This window comes from Pseudopodoces humilis, chromosome 3 (genome assembly GCF_049639895.1).
Source record: "Pseudopodoces humilis isolate 2021_Gansu_Grassland_sample_001 chromosome 3, ASM4963989v1, whole genome shotgun sequence".
Classification (NCBI taxonomy): domain Eukaryota; kingdom Metazoa; phylum Chordata; class Aves; order Passeriformes; family Paridae; genus Pseudopodoces; species Pseudopodoces humilis.
The window spans coordinates 90,668,078-90,693,169 of record NC_142202.1 but is presented as its reverse complement, the minus strand read 5'-3'; the positions used below and the strand labels follow the sequence as shown (position 1 = coordinate 90,693,169).

Sequence of the window (25,092 nt, the reverse complement as noted above, 5' to 3'; positions counted from 1 at the left end):
AGTTGGCACTCTGACTTCAGCTGCTTTTTGTGACTGGCACAAATTGTTAGGTCCCAGCTGGTGCAAACAGTACTAAACCATGATGGGCACTGCTCTGCACTTCAGGAAACTGGGAAACTTGCTCTTTCTTCCCAGAGGTAAATGAGGCAGCTCTCCAGTGATGTGGTTGTATAGAGGTTTTTCTTGTAATGTTCTTGTGGACTGAGAGGGCCTTCCAACATTGGAGGAGGCACAGTGAAGAGATGCAGTTTCTTTTGAGACTGAAGCAGCCACCACTGCCATGGCCAGGCCCCCTCTGCTTTAGATGTTTTGCAGAGTTCCAACAGTTCCAGACAGTTGAGCTAAGAACGCCAAGGGAATAGTTTGACTAAATAGTGCATTTTAAATCTGAAGTTGTTCAAACAACAGCAAAGTAAAATACCAGAACCTGTGATAAGCAAATCATAAAGGCTGACCTGTTAATCTGTATCACCTACAGAGCATGTAATAAATTTTTCTGTCTCCTAGTTATTTCAAGCACCATGTCTTTGCTATAAAGTATACAGGGAAGCTTTGTGAAAAGTGGTATCCAGCATGTTATAGGCAGATAGTACTGCCAGGTTTGTTTTCCTGCTCAGGATTTTATCCCTACTCCCCATTTTTTTTGCTATCAGTTCTTGTTTCAGTATTTAGCAATGCTGGACCAAAAAGCTCTATGATTCTGTACTGCTAATAGAAGAATTAGAACACAGCGCACAATTCAGTTCTGGGTTTTGTGAAACTGTGACACGTGGTGTGATTTTATGCTTTTAGTTTTACTAATATTGGAAAAACAGACTGCTTAAGAATTTAGCATCAGCTGCAGAATGGGATGTAATTTTTTTATTGTTTCAGTGATCACAGGGGAAGAAAAAAGAATGAAAATGAAAAATGTGAGATGAAATCTTCTGTTTCCAAGGAGATTAAGTCTTCAGAGAATCCTGAAACATCTGTACTGGCCTTTAGAAGTTCCAGTAGTGCTCCCATTTCTACAAAATTGAATAAGAAGCGTATGTGTAGTGAAAAGACCCATCGAAGTACAAATTCTGAGTCTCCAAAAGAATGTGATAATAAAGAATGTAGCAGCAGTGGTTCTAAGCATGCTTCCCAGGGTACCAATTCTCAGGCTAAAGAAAGTGAGTTCAAAGAGAGCAAGAAAATTTCAGAAAAGCAGCATTCCTCTGCAGCCAATGAAGGCTTATTACCCCTGAAGGAAAAGCCTAGTAAGGATGCTTCCAAACGAAGAAATCCTAAACGTAAAAAGAAACCAAAACAAAATCTTGTCATGAAAGACCAAGCCAGATCATCTAGTGAGGAGGAATTTGAACCCCCTACTATGTCTTTTGAATCTTATCTTACTTATGATGAGGTTACCAACAAAAGAAAGAGAAAGGCTTGTTCTACAGGTGCGCAGCCAAAAAAGTGCACTGAACAGAAGTACAGCTCATTACCACAAAAGACTTCAAAACTTTCTCAGGCAAAAGAAGGAGTTGAATATGTAAAAAAATGTGGGAGTGATCAATCAGAAACTCCCTGTAAAAAGGTAAACTACTACAGGGTTGAGATAACAACAGATAAACTGCAGTCAAACAAGTGCTTTGGACTTTTAATTTCAGTGAAATTTGTCTGTATTTATTTTAAGGAACAAATTGTATGACTCTGATGTATTGCCTGCATTGCAATTGCCAATAATTACAATAACGGTGGAGAAAAAAAGGGATACAGTTTGCAACTTAATTATTTGTATTTTTTGCATTATTTCAAATATTACAATAGTGTTTGACCCTTACCAGCTTATCTGAGTTGAACTTGCAAAATGCAAAGACAGTTACCTTTGGAAAGATGTCCACTTTTTTTCTTTCTTGAGCATCCTGATTTGTGGCTGCTGCAGCTCTTTGTGTATAGAACACAATATCCTTTTGTCAGATACTGTGGTTCTGTAATAGAGAATGTTAAGGTTTGCAGTGGAACTGAGCATTCTTTAAATGCATTAAAGTAAACCACAGCATTCCATATAAAACTAGATTATACGTATTCTTAATCTGAGCTGTTCTAGTCCCTTGAAATGCAAAAATCTTAAGTAGCTCCTCTAAGAAAATGTGTATGCAAAAATATGTATTAATTAGACCTTTAAATGAAGACCTTTTGTGCACTAAAAATTAGAGTTATCTTCAGATTTATATCTTCACTGTGAAAGCTTTAGGCTTTTTTTCTTATGGAAGAACTGCAATCTGAATGTGGTATCTTCTGTCCTAGATGGGGAAATATTAATGTAGAGGCTTATGTATGATACTGTAACATAAACTTTTTGAAGAAAAAACCCAGATATTCAAGCATTTGTAAAAAGTTACTATAGATACTTAAATGAAATGCAGGGAATGCAAGTTCTGGGCTGTAAGTGCCTGACTTGCAATTGGAGGACACCTGAGACACAATTTAGATGTTGCACCTGATCCATTTGTAGGGACCCATACTTAACAGGCTGCTGCATTTTTAAATCCTTTTTTAGGGGTTTAGCTGTGAATGTTTTAAGCTAAATGGCTTAGTGTGATCTAGGAGACTTGATAGGACCTGGCATAAAGCTGTTGTTTTTTAGAATTATACTTTAGTCATTTTGCAGTTTTGCCTCATTCACTGAATGCCTCAATAATGATTTATCTGAAAGCCCATTAGCTCTACATGTCTACTGTGTTACTTAATCTATGTGCTAATTGCAGATGTTCCACTAAGTTCCTTTTGTGGTATAGCCTTGGTAAGTGGAATATGAAAGGATATACTGAAAAGTAATCCTGTGAGTAAATTTTAGTGTAGAAAAGCAAGAATTCTAGTTATCCTGGTTAATTTGTGGATTTGCATAAATGTTTGAGGGTTTATTGTAGCTTATTTTAAGCCTGGTTTACCCCAAATTTATAATATCGAAGCAATCTTTCCTTGACTGTGCACAGGCCAAAGTGGCATCCCTCCAAGAGCTTCTTAATACTCCACTACCTAAAATTCTGCCAGGCATCTCAGAATCATCTCTCCTGTGTGCTGCAGACTTTACAGGTAAGTAATATACAAGGCTGATAACTGTGAAATAGTGCAGGTTTTTACAGCTCTGTATATAAATGTTTTTATCCTGTTTTCCAATAAGCTGTATTAGCTCATCAGTCCATGGCAAAGAAGGGCCTCGCTTTCTCAGCTGAAGAAATCATGTTGAAGCTGAAGGAGTTCTGAGGAACTTCTGAGTTCTAAGTTCTAACTAAGGCCTTCTGAGGAAGGTTACCACATACTTAGGGAAGGCATAAGTCAAGTGGCAGTTCTACAGGCTCCATTTGTCTTTACTCATGTCTATACCTTAGGGCAGGCAGAGCCTTAGCAGAAATTCTTAGGTAAAAGAAATGAGACACTAGGTCTAGCTTTGGCATAGGAACCACTAGCATCATTATAGGTAGCTAACATAAAGTACCAGTAGTTCCCCTAGCAACTCTTCTGTTGTTTCAGTGGTTTCCTACCATTGGGCTCTTGAAACATTGATGATATTGTAGCTTTTGGCTTATTTAAGATAACTTGGAGGATTAGTAAGGTTTTGTAGATGGGTAACAGAGCAATTGAGATGCGAATACAGCTTATGTAGACTGGAGATAAATAATGCAAGAGTGGTTTGAGTTGGTGCAGCTCATTTGCAGTGTACATCTTGGAGTTAGATGATGGTGAATGGACTTTTGCAATTTACAATATATGAAAGGGCCCCATGCTATAATACAGTAACTTTGTATTAAGAAAATATTTTGTATATGTAAGTAAAAGTAATATATGTTTATCTCAGAGCTGAATGTTTAAAGCATTGTGAAACCTGCCCAATGTTTTGCTTGCAGCATCCGCAGCACCTGTTGTAGAGGCACCCCAGCAAGTCAGTGAGATAGTTCAATTCACAGGACAGAGACTGAACTCTAAAATGCAGGTTTACTCTGGCTCTAAGGCAGTCTGCCTTTCGAAGATGCTTACGCTGCATGAGCAGTGTGTCCGCATGCTTCACAACAATATTGAGTGTGAGTACGTCAGGGGATGTATAGCACTTGTCACTCTAAGGGTATGAGATTTTTTTCTCCATGCCAGCCACTGGCCTACTAAAATATATTGTCTCTCCCTACAAATGTTGACTCGGAGCAGGTTGAAAGGCCCTTGCAGAAATAGATTGATGACTGTGCTAAAATGTAGCTTTGTTTTGAAAGCTAAAAATTTTTAAGGGTCCAAGTTTTCTTAAAATAATGTCCTAAAAATTCTAAATGTATAAATTCTGTCCTAAAAATTCTGCCCCTCGTTCCCCCTCCCCATGTTTGTTGTGATCAAGACATTCTTTTCTTCCTTGCATAGGCAGAGGAGGAAGTAATGAGTATTAGTAAAGATGGGAGAATGGCTAATCAAAGATGCTTTATCCATCCTCAAGTATAACTGCTAGTCAGTATGGAGCTGCTGATTTATAAATATTTTCATAGCCTGACATAGAATATTGTGTTAGTGCTAAGTTAAAAGTTAAAATTAACTTGTGTTTTTATTTTTAAACTGAGTGGTGATATCTATGGAGCAAAATAAGTGCAATACTGAAAGTACTGTCCTCTTTTGTAGTGCTACAAGAAGCAGGAGATGTGCCCTTTGAAATTCTTGAGCCTGTACTGACACGTTGTACACCAGAGCAGTTGTTTCGAATAGAGAAATGTAATCTGGTAAATTCTGCCTTGTTAAATTTGGGGAACCACAGTTCCACAACTTCATGAGCTGCACTGGTTTTCTGTCTCTTGCATACTAATTTCTTTGAATTCAGCTATCATCATCAAGTCTCCCTTTCTCAAGCTTAAAACATTCAGGAGAATTACTACTGATGACTAAGTGAAAGACAGGGTGTAAAGAAGAGTATTTCTGTTTCTAAAAATAAGAAAGACAAAAAGATGACCATAGTATTTACCACTGAAATACCTGGGAAAGTCAGAACCAACTGTTTTCAAGTTACAAACTAGTAAGCCTGCAAAGCTTATTGATCAGGAAGTAGCTGGGGTGAGATTTCATGTGTGTGATAGATTTCTTACCTACGCTGTCAGGACGTGAACTCCATGACGTACTTGGACATTGATGTTCTGAGTGTGCAGTCCTTCATAGGGCAAGTTAGCCTTTCTTCTGTGTGCTTCAAGTTGAGAGCCCAAGGGGCCTGAGCCTGTGCTGCAAACACAAGTCTAGCCTGTAGGCATGGCTCACTGACTCCAGCTGTGCTGCTTGAAGCTGTGGGATTTCCAGGCTGTAGTCAGTGTCTCTGCATGGTATAGCCTTTGTGCAGGTACCTGTGTCAGCACTTGTGGTGGGATTTGTTCTGTACCTTCTTCCACCAAAGGTTTGGGTTGTGCCTGTTGGCTCAGAGAACAGGTACTCTTGAGAATGTTATTTTTAAATCTCTGAGTTAAGATATCTTGTGTTCGAATTAGATGTTTATAAAAGAGACTGACCACTTGTGGAAGAAACACTGCCAAAGAGACTTCAAAAATGAGAGCCTTCTGGAATATGAGTCTTGGCGTGAAATGTACTGGAGTCTGTTTAATCAGAGAGAAGAAAAACTGAAGATCCTTACAAAAAATATTCTTTCAGCTCAGTCTGAGAAACCAAAAGGTAAAATCTCTGGTTAGCTCTTCCACTTATAAAACCCAGTCTCTTCTGCTGTTCTTGACAATATGTTTGGTTTAGTGATTTATTTGCAGTGAATGCTAATGATGTACTTCTAAGAGAAATCATCAAGAACAAACACCGTTACTCTTAAATTAAAATTTTCTTTAAAAGTAAACACAAATACAATATGTTGGTGTATCCTGCAAATATTATGCATTAGACAAGTCATACCTTACTGGTTGGACTAAGGATTCTAAGCAGCAATGAAAAGAGTTTTGGACATAAAGGACATGAAAAGTCATGTATCCTCTGCTCCCTGCTTCTATATTAGGCAGGCAAGTAAAATTGGCTTATGTGAGTGGTGCAGCAAAACCAGCTAGGAACATTTGCCGACAGCAAGAAATCCATGGGCCAGCAGGATCTGTCATCCGGCTTCATCCCACAGAAAAGTGCAAGTAAGTGCTATGTACTATGCTTTTTATTTGAGTTTCTGTCTTTGTCAGTTCAAAATCGTACTTGAAAAATAATTTTGAAGTTCTAAATAACTCTACTTTTCTAAGTGGCTAGTAGCTAGAAACAAACTTGCATTTTAAGTCTTGTGTACTTCTCTACCATGTGTGTATTGTCATTGCCCATTTCTGAAAAGTGCTGGTGAATTCAACTTCCCATCTGGATAAGTGGACGCTGTTTCTTTTTTCCAAATTGCACTAAATCTGCTTGGCAACCTAGGGCAATTCCATTGTTGGTGTTTTGGGTCTATAAACCTGCCTAGTAGCCTCACGTGTTCTCCTGCTTTGATAAAATCCCAGTCAGCTGCCTGGTGTGATACAGCTAACCACAATGAGCCTCAGGAACTTTTAATACTTTCTTTTCCCCTGTGAATTTCAGAAGCTTAGTCAAACAGCCTTGCTGATCAAGGTGGTTGTAAGTATGGGTTAGGAAGGACAGTCTGGATGTAAGAATTTTCCTAAACTTGGCTTTTAAACCAGATAAATTTTCATAACTGTGCCTTTAGCTGGTAAGGTTTTTAAGGTTCTTTCCATACTGTTGCTATTTCCAAGGAAATATAGTCCCCCACCAAGGGAGTAGCTTAAGGCGCTTTGAGTTGCACTTTTGCTTTCAGCTGCTCTGTGGGAGGTTGATTCTGTATTGTGACAGACCTGCCTTTCCAGTTTAGGTGCTTCAAGTACAGTAGCATGCAAGTATATATGTCCTTTGTGCTCCAGTAGTCTCTGGACCAGTGGCTGAATGATGAAGACGAAGCCTGCATGATTTTTTTTTTGTCAGACATGAAAGAAGCTGTAGGAGGTTCGTTAGTTTGCCTTCTTGAGAACCAAAGGGTTTGTTTAGGCACAATGAGTTAAACTTCACTGCTTTGACCTATTGGTTTTTGAAGCTGCAGAATTTGTATGGCTGAAATTCTCACTTGAGAAGCTGATCTTGCAGGAGCTAAAAATCCTGCTAAGGATTTGCATGCAGATATGCAGATCCTCAGAAGGCTGCTAATCTCACTCAGCCTGCAGTGGTACGGAGTGCTGGCAGAATCCTCAGTGGCTGACTCTGAGGAGTACAGGGTTGGTTACATTTGGTGATGTGCTGATACTTTAATGCTATGTTGGGTTAATGGTCTTTAGCAGGGGGCATCAGCTTTATATATGTATCTGCCTCAGTCCTTGTCTTGTTGATTGAGGATTACAACATGATGTTTAGTTAGTTATTGTGCCTTTTGCTAGTCAGTTACAGAGGTTTTGGTTTTAAATATTTGCCCTCATTTTCTGTCAATGAGCTAGTTAGCAGTTCAGCTGTGTTTAAAGAGGAAAATAAACACAAGGTGTGAAACAGAGCACAGGGCTATATAAATCACAGTGGTATTGCTGGCAATTTTGGTTTGTCACAAACTGATCATTTAATTTTAAAAACTAATAAGAGGCATGAAATCTTCTAAATGTAATATTTGTTCAAGAATTAAAATGGAAAAGATCCTCATCTGTGATCCCTTCTGACCTGAATTATCTTATGATTTTGAAATGCATAAAGTTTCTTAAATATATCTAATCAGGCTGTTGTTTTTGGTTTGTTTTCTCTTTTTTTCAAAATGAGCCAGAGGAAATTATATTTGCTTGAAGCTTAATATTAAATACTAACTTTTTGCTTACTTACTTGTTTTAAAAGAACAGCAATTCTGGAAATGAGAGACAGAAATAACACATTATCAAATCTGTTACCTGCTGGCAACAGTAGAAGTTCTAGCTCAGGTGTCGTGATTCAAAATGGAAAGAAGCCTACCAAAAGTAAGTGGCATTTCCTAAGATGATCAATTTAATTGTTTTAACATTCTGTCTACTAATATACACTTAATATTATACTAACACCATTTTAAGTTGCTCATAGCTGTAATCCTAACTGGTCTCTTTGTTTTGTTTTTATTGAAGAAATAGCACCAATCATGAAGAAAACTTTGAAAGCGCTGAGGAGTTGGACAATGATCAAATGAGGCTGTGTATTTGAAGCTTATTTGATGTGACTTTGTGTATATTATGCTACAGTTAATGGAAGTAACGTTCATGTAAGCACTGTTCAATTTGCTTTAGTTAAATACTTCTGAAAAATTGCATGGGTGAATAATTAGCAATAAATACTGAAACCTGCAAGTCCTTTCATATTGCTGGTTTCTTACTTGAATTGAAATAAGGTCAGTACACACTAATGACAAATCAGTTTATATGAATCTCTGTAGGTGATGTATTTATCAGTTTAAGCTGGTGAAGGGTCTGGCACACAAGTTTTGTTAGGAATGGCTGAGTGGTTTAGTATGGAGAAAAGGAGGCTGAGGGGAAGACCTTATTGTTCTCTACAGGTACCTGAAAGAAGGTTGTACATGGCTGGGGGTTGATCTCTCCTCCCAAGTTACAGGATAAGAGAAAATGGCCTCAAGTAGCACCAGTGAAGGTTTAGATTGGATATTAGGAAAAATTTCTTCACTGGAAGGGTTGTCATCATTGGAACATGCTGCCCAGGGAAGTGGCTGTGTTGTCATCCCTAGAGATATTTAAAAGATGTGTAGATGTGGCATTTGAGGATCAGAGTGCTGGATTAACAATTAGACACTGATGATCTTTGAGGTCTTTTCCAACCCAAACAATTCTGTGATTCTATGATTGTATGTAAGTGTGTAGATGAAAGAAAATGTGGACTATACTCTGATCGGCTACTCTGTCTGTCATGATGAGGCCTAGTTCACAACCTCACAGACAGTTTTCTTAAAGTGAAGAAGCTATTTGGCCTTGGATAGCTGTCCTTTCAAGAGTTAGGGACTGCTGCAATTTGGGGTTGGTCTGTGAATGGGTTTGATTTTAGAAATGAGATATGTCATTGTAGTTTCTTCTAAACCAGTTTATTTGCATGAATTGTAAGCCTGGACTTTTCCTTGAAGGCATGGCTTAGAAATGGAGGAACTCTATCTATTGCACTCAGCAGTTGTAAGTAGGTCTTATTACTTCCTTTGTACTTCCGTAGGATTTGGCATCTTAGAATTCCTCATGAAGCACAGGGTAAGGTTGTCATGAAACCATTGAGTTAATATCTCTTACTCAAAACACCTTATAAGTGAATTTCCTCACCATCCTATATGTTAGGTATTACAGGTAGATTACAAAAATACTGCTACTAAAAATGGCTTTTCAAGCCATTAACAGTCACCTATACATAACAGCTTGTGCAAATGCCATGTTTATACAGGGATTTGGAATCTGCAGGTGTGCTGCTGTGTTGTTTTTTCTCCATGCATTGTAGCTGCACTAAAAGGAGTGGAAGTTGAAAACATGCATGTTGAACTGGAAATGCTGAGGGAAGCTTTCACTGTTTCTGGAACCAAAACAAACATTAAAAAGTTGGAGAGGTTATACAGCATCTTTCATACATACCTGAACAGTTCATCCCAGAAGCATTCTTTACAAGACTTAAATCTGGCTGAATGACCAATGTACCACTCTTTGTTGCTAATCAGTTGGTGTCAGAAGCTCAATTTAGCTGAAGGTTTCTATCAAGTGTGGTATCCTTTTGTGTAAGAAAAGACAGTCATTGGTTTGGCTCTGGCATTTGAGAGCACAGCTGTAGCCATCCCGAACAGATATAGATGATGGGAATATCCGCTTTGGAGTCTGAAGGATGAATAGCTGTTTTAAGTACTAAACCTACATTGTTGATTGGCAAAAACTTTTCCTGTCCTTGTCAATGGTAGCAGAGTTATGTGGAGAGCAAATTTGACTTCAAGATTAGGTGGCTTTCATTTCCTCTTCTCTCTTTCTCTCACATCAAAGGCTCTAGATACAGCTCTGGTAAGAGATTTGCAGAGGGTGTCCATGGTATCAGATTGTCATCCTTACAATTTCTAATTTAGAAAATACTGTAGACAAACAAATCTCTTTACTGTAAAGTAGTTGGTGCTACACACACTTTAGGCTAGGGTTTTTCTTCTGCTTGTGCTGTGGTCTGTTCCTATGAACTAATGCATCCCTGAGGCTGCAGTATGTTGGGGTGGTCTGGGAATGCATCTTTGTGAGGGATCTGGTTTTTGTGGTTTGACATTGCTTGATGATACAATACAATCATGGAAGTAAATTCAAAGCCAATTTCAAAAGCATACCCTTTTAATCTAAACTAGAACGCTAATGTAGATGCTTCTACAGTCTCCTGCCTTCCATCCCTATATACAGTTACTCCAGTATAGAGGAGTTATTACTAGATATGTGTTCCCAGCATCTGACATACCTAACAGTACACATGTATTGCAGTATATTGGCTTGAGGCAGACGACTTTCCTTCTGGTGGATGGGTGAAAGATGCTTGGTTGGTTTTGTTGCATATTCCCCAGGCTGGCTGTCACATGTTATCAGAGGAGACCTCTGATCCTTCTTGGATAAGGGACTATTTTCACAGAAAGACTGAATGTTACAAGTACATGATGGCATTCTCTTCCCTAAAAACACACTGCAGCTCCTAGTCCTCCTGCAGTATCTCTGGAGCCTTTTATCCCAGCAGCATAATGCTTTGCCCTCTAGGTGATAAGCAACTTCCATATTAATTTCTAGAACATTGAATAAGTAATGGGAGAAAAATATGGACACAAAAGGAATGTCCTGCTGTTGTGGAAAAGACCACAAATGTGTAATATTTCTTTTTTTTTCTTGAGCTTTTTTCTTTCAAGCATAGAAACCACTTTCCCCTTCCCGACAGTGTTTCATAGCATTTAGGAAAGTTTTCCATCCTGTTAGTGGTTGGACCCAAGAAGAAAGATTGGCCTGACTGCTATACCACTTAAAAAAAGAGGATGTGTGATGTTGCCATCTAAAAAGTCCCTGTGGTAGGAGAAGGAAAACAGTTTTGAGGTGAAGTGTTTGATCTTATGAGACCCTGCTCAGAAGGCATGTGAATTCCAGAAGCTAAGCTCTTCTTGGGGACCTTGTAGCTGTTTATATGTTAGCTTGAGTCCTGGGCCAGGGCCAGAACAGGGTGTAGGGTTTGGCATGATCCTTCTGGAAGAATTTGTAGATATCAGTGTAGTGCCCCATGCATGCTGTTGTCAGTTGTTGCTGTTCAGGGATCAGTATCTGAGCTGCTGCTAAAGCAAGGCACAGCTGCGAGCAGGGAGATTGTTACAGCTCTGAGCATGATGCCATTGACTGTGTGGTATCTGGGGATGTCTGAGGATTTCTGGTAGTCATAGGAGAACCTCAGCAAAGGGAAAAGAAATCCTTTCACACAGTGCAGATCTCAGACTTGCCATCTGAAAGCTTGGTAAAATGTCTGTGCCAGGGTTTAGTGTGGTGAAAAATGTTGATGCACTGATGGATAAGACCATCCTCTTTATACTGCTTTTGGGGAAAAAAAACCAACCAACCAAAACACCACTCAACACAAACCCAAATCACTCAGTGAGAGTTGTCTTGTTCTTTTGTTTTTTATATCCTTTCCCTGCCCTTCCTGTAAAGACAGGAGAAGTTTTTGAGTAGGTGATTGAAGGCTTTGGTTAGCTTACTGTCTCCCCTTTCAGCCACCTCCAGCATTGACCAGAGGTGAAATTTATCAAGATTCTTTTCCTGCAGTTGTAACTAGTTCCTGCCAGTGGAGGAACAAGTCTCTCCTGGGTCACCACAGTGGCAGAAATTATCTTGGGTTTGTTTATTTGGAGGACAAATATATAGTGATTTTTTTTTTCTCACTTATTTCCATATGAGTAATTCTTCCCTCCAGCCCCCAAACCATTTCCTTTCCGATCTGCTGAATCAGTTGGAATGGAAAAAGAGTTGTGTTGGGTTCTTCTGATCAATTATATTTGACCCAGTGTTCAGCATTTCTTGGTGTGATCTCATTTGCCTTGGGATTTCAATGGTCTCTGTTTTGGGTACCATTGTTTAGCAGTGAACCCTTTCAGGAAAGTGATGGAATCACTTTGCAGTTGTGCTGCATGACATGAGAATGGGAACAGGTTGTTCTTCCTGCTTAATGGAAGTGATGTGCAATGTATTTGCCTCCTGTCTTACGAATTCTAGTAAACATTTTTTAATGTGCTTTATTCAATTTTGTTTTGCACATGTGAGTTGCATCCTTACACAGCTGTCACGTCTTCTCCCTCTCTAAATGTTTTTACAGAGCTGAATTATGTTTTATTTTGTGGTACAGAATTTTTTTTTCAGAATTTCTTTGATTACATGTCTTGGGTTGTTTTTAAAACTTCAGTCCTAATGGTTAGCAAAAAAGGGGCTCTGTGACTACACACATTATAGAGACAGAATTACAGGGTTTTCAAAATATAAATATAATTTGTAGAACATTTGGCTCTAAAATAACAAAAAAGCAGATGAAAAACAAGTATTCCCAAATGTGTAAAGGAATGTACTAATCCCAGAAGATTTGAGGAGGTTGTTTCCACAGATGGACATAGCAAGTCCAACTCTCTGATGGCCTGGAGATGAAACATCCTGGAATCTGAGGTCTAGCAGTCCTGTGCATTTAACCCTACCCAACTTCCTCACCACCATGCCCTAGACAAAAATTATACTAGAAATGGAGTTTGGAAGTGCTAGATTTTGTAGAAGAAAATACATGATGAAACTGTCATAGTTTTTCAGAAATGAAGCGTCAAAAACTCAGAAAATAACCAACTATTTAAAGGCATAGAAATCTAGTTTCAGAATCCAAGGGTTTCTCTTAATTTCTGAAGATAAAACTAATTCAGGTCAAAATAGTGTGGGAGGTTGCAGGTTTTTTTTCCCCCTCAAATTGTAGAATGTTAAAATTCCTGCTTTAAATGTGAAAGTACAAAATCATGAATGTAATCTTTGTAGCTTAAGCCCTAAATGGTGTGCTTGCTGTGGGAAGTGCTGGAGGAAGCCTTCAGCAGTGTATGTTATGTGAACTCTGTTTACAGAGATGTTGCCTCTTTTTATCCCTGGTGACAGACCTAAAAATGGCACTTGCTGAGGGACAGGGCTGCACAACTCTGGGAAATCTTCTGTAGCTGTCCTCCTACAGAACTGTAAATAGGTATCCAAGCAGTAGAACAAAGCTTTTTATGACATCTCTAGGCCCTATCTCTTTGTGTTTGTGGAATTGCTGAGGCTGCAGAAAGAGATGCTGCTTCAGAAGCAGGAAAATTAGCTGCTGAGGCAGAAATAAAGAGGAGCAAACTACGCCTGGCCTTCCTACTGGAAGAAGGAATTAATCTAACCTGCAAGAGGGGAAAAAGTTGCTGAGACCAGATTGGGAAGCAGTATTCCCTCTTTTCAAGTTGCTGACTTCTCTGAGGGGAAAACATTGAAACACGCTTCCTTATGCTATCTAGTTCTGTGTATTACATAAGTTTCTTTCACCAGACAAGGCACTTTTGCTACTTACAGCTCTTCACAATGCTCAGGGTTCTCAGCTTTTCTCTCCCACAGATGTGCCATAGTCAGCTCTCTGCAAAACACGTTTTCTCACAGTTACCTGTGTTGATGTGCTTTTTAGTACTTTCAGACCTTTCAGTCTGAAAGTCAGATAATTAGTCTGTCTCAAATTTTAGATAAACACTAAAATGGTGTATTAAAGTGTGACTTTTCAGAGCATTAGTATCATGCTTGAGCAGTGCTGACAGCTGAGTTCTGGGCTTGGGTATTTAGAAGAGCATGGAGAGAATGAAATGTTTTCAAGTCCCAAAGGCTTTCAAGTCACAAACCTTCTCCAGCTTTCCAGAAAGCCTTAGACTTGAGTTTGCTTCTGCAGCTGAGAGATGGAAGATCACAGGCCCTGACCAGAGGTAGCAATCCCTCTATAATAAAGGAGAAAAATATTCTATGTGGCTTTGAAAAGGCAAAATCAGTATACTGGGCACCTCATTATAATAAGGAGGTGTCTGTGCCACAAGGTTTTGCTGTGACCTGGATGTTGATCATCAGCTGATTGATTAGCTGGCATCATTTCAAATTCCTTTCTTTGGTAAGGTGCAAGATCCATCACTTTTCCTTGTTAAATTTCATATGGTTGGTGACTACCCAGCTGTCTTAATTTGTCTGTGTTTCTTTGCAGGGCTTCTCTGCCCTTAAGGGAGTCAACAGCTCCCCTCGATTTAGTGTCATCTGCAAACTTGCTCAGTATCCCTTTCCATCCTGCATCCCAGTCATCTGTGAAGATGTGGAAGAGCACAGGACCCAAGATGGAGCGCTGTGTGACCCCACTAGTGACAGGTCACCAGTCTGGTCACTGTCACCCATTGTGCTGGACCCATGAGCCAGTTGCTTGCCCATCACATGTGTTTATTCAGCTATGTCTGGACATTTTGTCCAGAAGAATCCAGTTAGAGACAGTATCAAAAGCTTTGCTGAAATCCAAGATTACATCAGATGGCTTCCCTTGATCAACAAGGTGGGTTACTTTGTTGTAAAAGGAAATTAGGTTTGATGAGTGGGACTTTCCCCTTGTGAAGCTGTGCTGGCTGTGAGTGATGACTGTGTCATCCTTTAGGTGTTTTTCAGTAACTTTCAGAATAGTGTTCTGCATAATTTTGCCAGTTATAGAAGAGACACTGACAGGCTTGTTTTTCCTGTAGTTTCCAAGTTCATACTTGCACTTCCTGAAAACTGGGCCAACATTTGCCAGCTTCCAGTCAGCTGGGACCATTCCAGACTCCCAAGACGACTCAAAAATCATTGAGAGATATCTTGTGATGACATCAGCCAGCTCTTTAAGTATTCTTGGATGAGTTCTGTCAGGCCCCATAGACATATAGGGATCCAGCTGGAACAGAAGATCCCATGTATGTTCAGGGTTGACTGGGATCATTAAAGGTTTTAGTGGTCTGCAGAAGTTAAAATTTAACATTCTCAGCAAAGTTTGGGTCCCTAAGAAGAGAAATGTCTGTGGTCTGTATTGAATGCCTTTTCCAGGAGTTTCCTGATCTGGAGACCTGTCATAAGCTGTACCTGTGTTTGCTCTGCTGTTGGTACAGCAACATGTCCTTTGTTACTGAGAGCTTGAATCCCTTTGGCATGCCTAGGAAGAGAAGCGTAGGAAAGAGTTTCCTCAAGAAAACCTTAGAGTTTGATTTACTATGAAGTTAGTTAATCATTCAGTGTTATCAAAACTTTCAACACTCAGTGTATCTTATTTCTCTATAATCTGTATCAAGAGCTTTGTTGAAGAACTCGTGCATAATGTATGAAGTGTTTTTCTAGATTGTTTAAATAAGACTGATCTATATTTTGCATATAAGTCAGTGTTAAGCTTTGAAAACATGGTATCATTTTCTCAAAATTATGGCACTTACAGCACATAAAGGATTTTTTTGAAGATTTAAGGGAAAAACCAAGGATGTAAGAGACCATGTTTTTGGTGCTGCTGTGACTAGCAGCAGCTGTTTATATTTTTAGTTCTTGGTAGTTAAAACCCACTGATATCTTTGATCTGGTCAGTGAGAAGACAGCCATTCTTTTTCACCAGTATTTTTCTCATTGCTTGCAACAGGAAGCTTCATCTCTTATCCCTTATTTATAATAATCTGTTGAATAATTTTGAGTATAATGGTTTTTTTCTAGGAGCAAATTGCTACAATTCTCAACAAATGACCATTTCCTATGGCACTACTGTTTCCTTTGGAGAGAAGACATTTTTCCTTGGTGCTGTCTTCCTGGATGCCCATCCATTATTCCCTGCTTTCTCTGTCATCATGCTGCTGCTGGGGAATTTAGGGGTCTTAGCTGTGGGAAGAGAGCAAAGAGCTGCCTTTTCCTTACTATGTTCTGAGATACATTCTGCTTACTTAAGTTTAAAGGTTATTCGGTCTTTTTAAGGTAGTTAAGAGATAACAGAATGTGGTAAAAATTTTGGCAGAAAAAGGCTAACAGAATCACCACAAGACCACACTCCTGAGGGTGGTAGGGAGTTAGGTGGGTGCTGTGCATCCCAGCTCCTGTGCCCATCTTGGAGCATGGCTCCTGTCCCTACTTCCTGTCCATCCTCCCTGGTGGTTACTCCATGGCCCAGGAAGGATTGTTACAGAGGGTTTCAAGTGTTGCAAAGAAGCTGTGAGAACCAGGTCCCTGTTTCCTCCTGAAGCTGGGTGCAGTTGGACTCTGTAACTCCTCTGGGCATTTATGAAAATTATCGTTTGTGTCATTTCTACCTTAACTGCCCCTTTCCAAGAATGTTGGTGTGCGGCTTAGAGGGTTTATTTCCTCAAGACAAATGCCAAGCTACAAGCATGGAAAATCTGAAAAATCAGAGAGACCTCTGAGAGGTCAAGAATAATATAAAGTTTTTTCAATCTGTCATCCAAAATGCTTGTGTAGCTCTGTGCCTTGACAGGTCTCCCAGTAACATTGAGTAAGGTGAGTTTTGGTTCTACCTCTTTTTTTATACAAAGCCTGCTGTGTCCTTACCTGCCCTCCCATCCCCAACCTCCTCTGTTCACCCAGATCCTGCAGTCTGTCTTTGTGCCTCCTCATTTTATCATAGCCCTTCCTCCTGATGCAATATAGCAATGCTGCACAAAGAAATGTCTCTGTGCGAAGCCCTAGTGCATATACTCTGCCTTCTCTTGTATTGTACGTGCATACTTTCCTTTTGTTGTTTTTAGGGGTGCCACCATAGTTCCAGCATCAAAACTATTCCCTGTTCCTCGTTACAGATAATTCCATAAATGTATTTCTAGTGGCATTTTTTATTTTTCATGGCACTCCAACAGGAAATGAAAGCTTCCTAGTTTTAGAGATGCAGCTGTTCCTTGCTAATATATCCCAAAAATAATACCAAAAATGAGGATGGGTGTTCTGTCATCAAGTGTTTGTTCATACTTTTCAATCTGTTAAATTTGTTTTCTTTGCACTTTGACTTGCTGATTTGTTGTTAAGTGTGAGATGGTGCTTGTGTTCCTGAAAGCAAGTGCTTCAAATTCAGGTTTATAAAGTCAAATTTCAGTTCCTGTGCTTGAAAATGGGACTTTAAAAAATCAGATAGGAAGCTCTCTCTTTGCCCAAAACCTGCCTTGCTCTCAGGTATTGCTTGTCACAGCTCAGCTTATAGCCTCACATGATGAGTGGGCTGTGCCTATTTGGAGGTGAGTAGATAAACATGCTATCCACTGCTCACCTAACCCTGGCTCCCATGCCTTTTGGTAGGTTTTAAAAAAGGCTGGTCTTTTTTTGTGTTTTCACAGGGGAAGAACATTGTGCTGTTTTATCTAGTTAAGACAAGATACTCCAAAGCAGCAGTAACCATGTTACAAGACCACACCTAGCTCTGGTAGCCTCAGCGCAGCAGTCTACAAAGACCAGAGAGCAATGTCTGTGCTTGTATTTTTTGCAATTTAATCAGGTGTCACTTGTCCCTGTTAAATAAGAGGAAGACTTGCTAGAGGGAAGAATTCCCCAAATGCCTTGCAAGAGCCCCATGATTTTCTGTATGGGCTATGTGAAATAAATCCTCTTGTCACACCAGTCCCTGCGGTACAGCCCGGTGACTGGCAGTGTGGCTGTGGCAGGCAGCAAACCTTCAGGTTTCGTTCAGGAGGAGCCAGCAATTCACTTGAGTGTGCTGCTAATAGCCTGCCACTTTCCACTACAGAAAATTAAGTGCAAAAGTTTGAAAGAGAGTGACATTAGTTTCACTATATGCCATAATGTATTTGTGTACAGATTATAAGGCTCGCTGCTTCTCTTCATGGGGAGCTTCACTGGCCCTTTAGACTCACCCTGTTTTTACCTGTTCTAAATAAAGCAGGTTGTTAGGTCACCTAAAAATCTCTTGCTTGCATAAAGATAAAGCTTATATCAAAATGGGTGTTCCAAAAAGTTAGAGAAACCCAGTGCTACCAGGACAGAAAGGTGGTAATGCTTACTTTAGGGGAATGCTTATAGGAGTCATTGACTGAAGTCCCTCGGACTTTGATTGGAGAATAAATCTGAGTGGAGATGTTCACTCTAAACACTGCAGTAGATGGGCGGGGGAGGGCATGCGGATTGAACTCAGAAAAACTAATTTTCCATTGCTTGGATAATCCCTTCAGAATCTGTTTTCTGAGCATCAGGAAAAGATCCTATCTCTTTAATGCGTCTGTAGTGCTTGTGTTGGAGTGGAATGGGTATCAGCGGATGAGTAGCTGTGCAAAGGCTGTTTCCATGACTGGTCAGCTGCTGATAGCTCTGAAGCTGAACTGTTTAAATCTGTGATTATATGCAACACATGAAATTTATTCTAGAAAATTATGCTGGAACATGAGAAACACTGGAATGGCAACATGCACTCAAACAGTCAGATGAATTGCAATATCGCAGTCCATTAAGTCCAATAAAAAAATCTGCTACCGTTAAAGTGGAGAACCAAAGGTCTGTGATATACATCTGTTATTTCTCAATATATTAAGCATAGTTTGTATCCATTAGGACTTAAAAATTTTAAGCTAATCTGGTGAATGTATGGATGAATCTCTTCAAAACAGTGTATGTTGCCTCACTGTTTTCAAACCTCAGCAGGATATAGCCAGCAATTCTGTCTTATTTTCTGTGTTCTTTTACAGACAGCTGGGTTAGATCCAGATCACTGGCTCAGGCTGATACAGACAAAATCATGTTGTAGCATCCAGTTTTTATTAAAGGAGAATAAGGAATTTTTTATTTATATTTTTGTTCTGTAGAGGATGAGCCATAGGTGCTACATAACTTTCTGAATGTTTTCAGCTGAAAAGAACAGTTTTTATACCATACAAAGTGGAAGTGGGGAGTACTTAGTCACCTCCAGAGACATCTAAGGTTGATTCTTATATCAATAATGGCTTTATAAACTTTGTACTGTTGGAAAAATCAAAATGCATATTCACTGTTGTTTTTTTACTTACAGTACTTAGACATTTTTTTCTCCCTGAAGTAGAAAGGATGACAATATTTTTGCCTTTGTGCCTCTCAGATGAAAACAGGCACTTTGAAAGCAAATTAGACACATGAGCAGGAAATAATGTGGTTGTTTTGTCATTTTCAGCCTGCATACAGTGAGGTTTCTGTCTGATGGGCTGGTGAAAGGGGAATGCAAGGATGAGTTGCTTGACAGTGTGTAATCTGTCAATATATAATTTGTCAACATATAATCTAAAGCAGCCTCTGGAGAAATAAGTACATGCTTTGTGGTTGCATTCATAATGAATTCAATGAAGTGCAGAAACTTTGTATAAAGCCCGGATAATCTAGCCATAAAACTATGCTAATTGAAAAGATCTTTCTAATTTCAGGATGGAGTTCTTGTGAGCTGGTAAGGCTCTATGTAAAAAAAACATGTCACAGTGCTGTTGAAGGAAGAAAAGCACGTTCTGGTATTCAGTTGTTTTGCCAGTTCTCTTATGTTTCAGCACAGGTTGCAACACCTCTCGGAGTTCCAAGCCACTTTTTCCTCACCTGTCCCTGCCTGCTGTCTGTAATTTAGGTGCACCTCTTGAGCTCCTCTGTGAAGTTTATATAATTAAAATAACCTTTGTGGAGGAACAAAGAGCAATTCGGTTTGACTGGGAACCTTGACTTGACTTTGCTTAGTGCAGTGGTTTCCTTAACACAATGTAAAATCAAATAAGTAGCTGAGTATGTCACTAATGGTCCAGAAAATATATAAGATACTAGAGACTCAGAGAACAATAATAGGAATGGGGAAAAAAATAGCTTGAATTTCTCACTCACGCTCTTTGCTTCCACATTACAATGTGTGAAAGACAGCAGAAGCTTATGTGTTGTTAGCCAGCAGGCATGGCCACCCCAAATGCCACCTATCATACAGGAATTTTTTAATGCAGGGTCCAGAAATCCATGGTTGGATTCTCATTCTGCTCTTCGTAAGCCCCAACCCAGAGAAGAAAAATGTGTTATAATTCTGGAAGAGTCAGTCTGTGAACACTACATCCCTCCTTCAAAGAAAGTAAATTCCTGGTACTGCCCAGCACACTTTTTGCTCACCATTTCATTTTTATGAGCTCTATATATAGTTCCCAAACGAAAAAGCTGAAACATTTAATGTCTAAGATAGAACAATGTGAACTGATCAAAATTGGCATTGATATAGCCTCTCTCTCATCTCTTGCTCTATGTTCCTGGCACCTTCTTTGCACCAAGCTGAGTGTTTTTCTGACTAAGCCATGAGCCAAATTGGTAAAAATAGACTCCCAAACTGCTGACCAAACATTTCCACCTCCTTTCTTCAATCAGATCTGATGCTCATGTACTATATGCTGTGTTGATTCAGCATTCAAAATCAATGAAATAAAAAACTGGTCTGTTTCTTTGTATTTCTCATATCAGTTTGCTTTCCCACAAGCTTTATCTTACCCTCTTACCCCACAGCTGTGACCAATTGACCAATGCACAGGAGAGCTTGGGGAAGGGGAGGCCAAACAGAAGAGTTTTTTTTTGTTTTTTTTTTTTTAGTGGAAGCCTCTAACTAGAGAGGTCTAGGCTGAAGAGTGGTTCAGGATGGTCAAAATTGACCTGAAGCCCTCTGAGAAATGGTTCGGCGTGTGCTCGGCTACAAGAGCACTGGGAAAATGTGAGAGAATTGTCTTGTCTTGCTGGGGAGTTTCAGGGCTAAACCCTCACTTTTGCTGATCTCAAGGGCTCACTTCTGACATAGTGGTATAAGCCTAAAGTAACTCATTGTCAAGTGGTTTAAGCTTGGACTGAAAGTGTAGCTTCAGTCTAAAAACATGCAACTTATGAGAAGTGTATTGAATTGGAACTTGTCCCATGGAATTGGGGAATGGAGTAGTTCAGAGTGCAGATTCAGCTACTAATGATGGCTGGATAGTATTCCAGTTGAATCAGCTTGGATGAACCGTCTTTAATGTGCCTGCATGAGCATTAGTGCTGGCTGCCGCAGGAGAGGAGGACAAAGCTATAATAACATAGGCTTAAATTGCAATGACATTTTGTCCTGGAGTGAGCTGATAAGCAGGTTACATCTCTGCAGGTGGGGAGACTTAATCAATGCAACTACAATCAGCCTAGACCAGAAAAAAACAGTGGGAGCAGAAGGTGGAGCCTGCACTGACTCCATTCCGTAATCCGGGAGAAATCCAGTCCGTGTTTTCCCTCCAACCGAGTGACTCCATTTCCATGTTGAAATGGATGGTGAGGGTGGGAGAAGGTCTGGGATGCTCTTTTCCCTCTGTTTTAAGTCGTTGGCTTTGCTGGTTCAGAGGTATGAATTAAAGCACTACATGAAAAATCTTGAAGGGATTACTCTGGGGCATGTAGATGCAGTCCAGAGTGACATTTGTTTAAAGCAGCTTTAGAGGAAGGCAGGGGTTTTTCTTCTTGCTGGTCCTTTCCAGCTCATCCTGGAAAATCACCACAGTTTCACAATTCTCAGCTGCCACATTCAGTGCCAAATTAAATTCCGTGCCTAATGTTGGGTGAGGTGTTTCTTTTAGCAGCCGGTGATATACATGTTATACAGGCCATTCCCCAGGGGAATTCATAGCCTGCAAATGTGCAAAAAATCCAGTGGCCTATTTTCTTTAGATGTTACTTTACTTTTTTCATATTTTCATTCTGCTTCTCCTGTGTTCTGTACAAGGCACAATATTCTTGTCCTAGAACGTGATATTGTTGAGTCATGTGTTACTGTGCTTTCATGGCAGGAAAGCATGAATTTGATCTGTTATTATTTTAGTTATTCTCCTACACTATGTATATAGAATTTAGATTAATTACTGCATCTGGTCTTTAAATATTATTGTAATATAGGAACTAGGTGTAAGTATTCAAATTGGTATATCTGAGGCTAAATTACAAAAAGCATGGTGTGCAACACTTGCTGTACTGATTGGTTCCAAAGGGACTGGCTAGGTGCTGAGAGTTTCTAAAACTCACAGCCGTGTTTACTCTCTGTAACTAAATAAGAGACCTAGAGAAAATGATGGGATTTGGGAGCTTGCATTTTTTTTGTTTGTTTTTAATTGTTTTTTTAATGTAAATATCAACATAAGACTATGATGACAGGGAAGCAGAGAAAGAAAGGTGAAACCATATTCTAGATGTTACTGAGTGATTGGAGCTTGCCTCAGTTTGTTACAACCATGAAGCCCTATAATTAAGGACATTTCACCCCAGCACAGAGGATTTCTGTAAAAGCCTTTGCCCCACACATGGCCTACTTCAGGTCTCTGTGAAGGGCAGAAATTTGGCACAACTTACCTCATAAGGTGAGGTTCTACCCCAGACATAAATCCTTGATGAAAATCCTAGTTATAACATTCAGCCACTGGATGTCCTCATTTTCAAAGGTCTGCAAAGGTTCATCAGCCGGAAAGCCACGAGTTGTTGACAGTTTGCAGAGCATTGCATAAAAATATTCTTGCATAAAAATATTCTGTGTGTATTGGGTGTTGCTAAACTCCAAGGTTACCAACCATGTAGCAATGTTCACTTATGAAGGTAATTGAGCTACTACTGGATGAAGAACACATATTCTCAATTCTCTCTTTTCTCTTGTTTTTTGGGGGCTTTTTTTAATGACTTAAGAGTAATTCATGTAACACCTTGCCTTGCAAGGACTTCCATCCCTAAACACTGAGAAGGGCACTACATTTCTTCATTTTTCAAGTGCTACCTTTGCTGGAATTTACTGCAGTTTTTACTGTGGCTTTGGACAGCAGCTTGTTTTTTCAAAGTCAGAGTTCTTGTGAATTCTCAAGAGTACATCCCTCTGCTTGCAGGAGTACTGGTTGTCTGATCCTACAAAGACTTTGCCATGGTTAGGTAATCACATTGTGCCTGTAGCTACACCTGCCCAGAGAGCTTAACTTTGCTTCCTGTCAGAATCATAGAGTGGTTTGGATTGGAAGTGACCTCAAAGATCATCTTGTTCCAATGCCCCTGCCATGGGCAGGGACACCTTTCACTAGAAAGGTTGCTCAGAGCCCCACCTAACCTGGCTTGCTTTTTCTTGCAGCTCATGAGCCATCATCACCCACCTTTCCTTTGCTGCAGGCTCCCCTGCCTGGACCATCACAGAGGATGTTTCTCAGCCCAAGCTACTTACCAGCCTTACCCTGGAGCTAAAGCTCTCATAATTTCTCCTCATTCTTGCAGCTCTAATGGCATCATCCTCGTTGCCAAACATTCCTGTCTTCTGATTATGATTTGACATTGCTTGTCAGACAAGCAATCCAACTTGCCTCCATCAGCAATCCAATTGCCTCCAACAGCTTATAAAAATCTGAGCAGGCAGAAAGATTGGCAATGAATTGGTCTGTAGTGCACGTGGGTTTCATGTTTGTTCATGAAATGTAGAAAACACTTTTTGTGGAAATCACTGTATTGCTGATTTTTTTCAGTTTGAAATTTCAGGGAAAAAGGTCTACTTCTCTTGGCTTTCTGCCTTTTATTTCTTTAATTTAAGCTGCTTTTAAACCACATTCCACCAAGGCAGCAGCTTGTGCTCTCTAAACATTTGTTTGAAATTGTGAAAGGAGGCTTTACTGTGAGTGGAAGAAAAACTCAAAAAAAAAATTAAGGCTAGGCTTCTTTCCTTCATTAGGGAAACTTACTTTCTGGTATAAATGGACACACTTGCACTTGATACCTACCCTTCATGTACCAGGATGGTATTTTTGTTCTTACCAGGCTGGTGCATGGGGCACATCTCCAGCAGGAGTCAGCCTCTGTATCTGCTGAAGTCTCCTAAGATGGCTGTTGCCAGGTATGCATTTATTTATCTCCTCACTCAGTGGTTCAGCACTGGGTGAGTGCTTCAGAAAAAGAGATGAACCTGTTGTGTTTCCACACACAGCTCTGCAGGACTGGTAGATCCTCATGGAAAATTGCTCACCACCTGTGCATTCTTTTATGCCCACTGTGGAAAGGGAGGCATGCTTAGAGCTGCTCAGGTGGCCCGAAACCTGGGGTGCTCCTGACAAGAGTCTCGGTCCTGGGATCTGCTCCAGCTCAGTAATTGTGTTGATTTCTGGAATAAGCCTAACATTCATGTGAAAGATTCAGGATACGGAAGACAGAGAGAAAACTACCATGGGCAGATCTGGATGACACAATTCTTGTCACAATTCTGTTACCTTAATCCCAAGTATTTGCTTACATTTCCATAACAGGGAGAAGAGGTAAGTGTAGTAGGAGTAGATTGCTCTGCAGACACAGTGAAGAGCAAAGAGCAGCTTCTGAAGATGGATGTGTGTTGCAGGACTTCTCCCATCCCAGAGCTGCCAGCAGCTGAGGAGCTAGGAAATGGTTGGCTGGAAATGAGCTCTCACCACTCCTGCAGTGTGGCTGTGGGAGAAGATCAAAAGTCATGTCTCTGACCTAGAAATTGTGATACTCCTCTGAAATTTGCTCACCTTAGGCTAAATGATTGTCTCTCAGAAAACACAGCTAAACTGCTTAGGAACTGGTGACAGCCTGCAGACTGTTCAGCCTTCTCCCTCTAGGAGAAGACTTACTGATCCCTTTCTGTCCTTCTGAAGGGCATTATGGGCCATCAAAACAGTGGTGGCAAATACAGATGAAGAAGAAATGGGATTGGAGTCCAACATCTATGTACTGAGGTTGGACACTTTCCCTTTTCCTGTTGGCATTCATGGTCATCCCTGGAGAGCTGAAGCCTGCTGTGATTTTGCACCTACTCTTTACTCTTGTGGCTTTTGAAGAGCTCTTTGGAAAATGTTGGGTGCTGATTTTAGAGATTGTAAAACTAGAGATTTAACTTGCAGTGATGAAAAGAGATTAAAGGTTTTGCAAGCAGCAAACCCAAGATTTATAGCAAATACAGAGGATTTCGCTTCCTCAGTACAAAAGCTCTGCTGCAGCTCAAAATCAAAAATTGATCTATTTCCATTTACAGATACATCTGCACTCGGTCAGACTAGGAAACCTTATTCCTGGGTGCATATTTTCCTTTTAAGCAGCTTGTACTCAGTCTGCC

The 25,092-nt window shown here is 40.0% G+C and overlaps 1 protein-coding gene across 3 annotated transcripts in view; it reads left to right on the top strand.

Moving 5' to 3' along the window:
- Positions 1 to 23,323, top strand: part of LOC102106848 (elongin-A-like) — a 32,410-nt gene extending 9,087 nt beyond the window's left edge. For 2 of the 3 annotated variants that reach the window (XM_088053048.1, XM_088053049.1), the window contains exons 4-11: positions 874 to 1,561; positions 2,964 to 3,063; positions 3,876 to 4,049; positions 4,627 to 4,724; positions 5,475 to 5,655; positions 5,984 to 6,107; positions 7,825 to 7,943; positions 8,085 to 8,303. In XM_088053048.1, coding sequence (XP_087909174.1) covers positions 874 to 1,561; positions 2,964 to 3,063; positions 3,876 to 4,049; positions 4,627 to 4,724; positions 5,475 to 5,655; positions 5,984 to 6,107; positions 7,825 to 7,943; positions 8,085 to 8,146 — 1,546 coding nt within the window. In that variant the 3' untranslated portion in view covers positions 8,147 to 8,303. Of the gene's footprint in view, positions 1 to 873; positions 1,562 to 2,963; positions 3,064 to 3,875; positions 4,050 to 4,626; positions 4,725 to 5,474; positions 5,656 to 5,983; positions 6,108 to 7,824; positions 7,944 to 8,084; positions 8,304 to 23,109 lie in introns of those variants that run through there. The other variant, XR_015772169.1, reaches the window with a different exon arrangement.
- Positions 23,324 to 25,092: the final 1,769 nt, after the last annotated feature.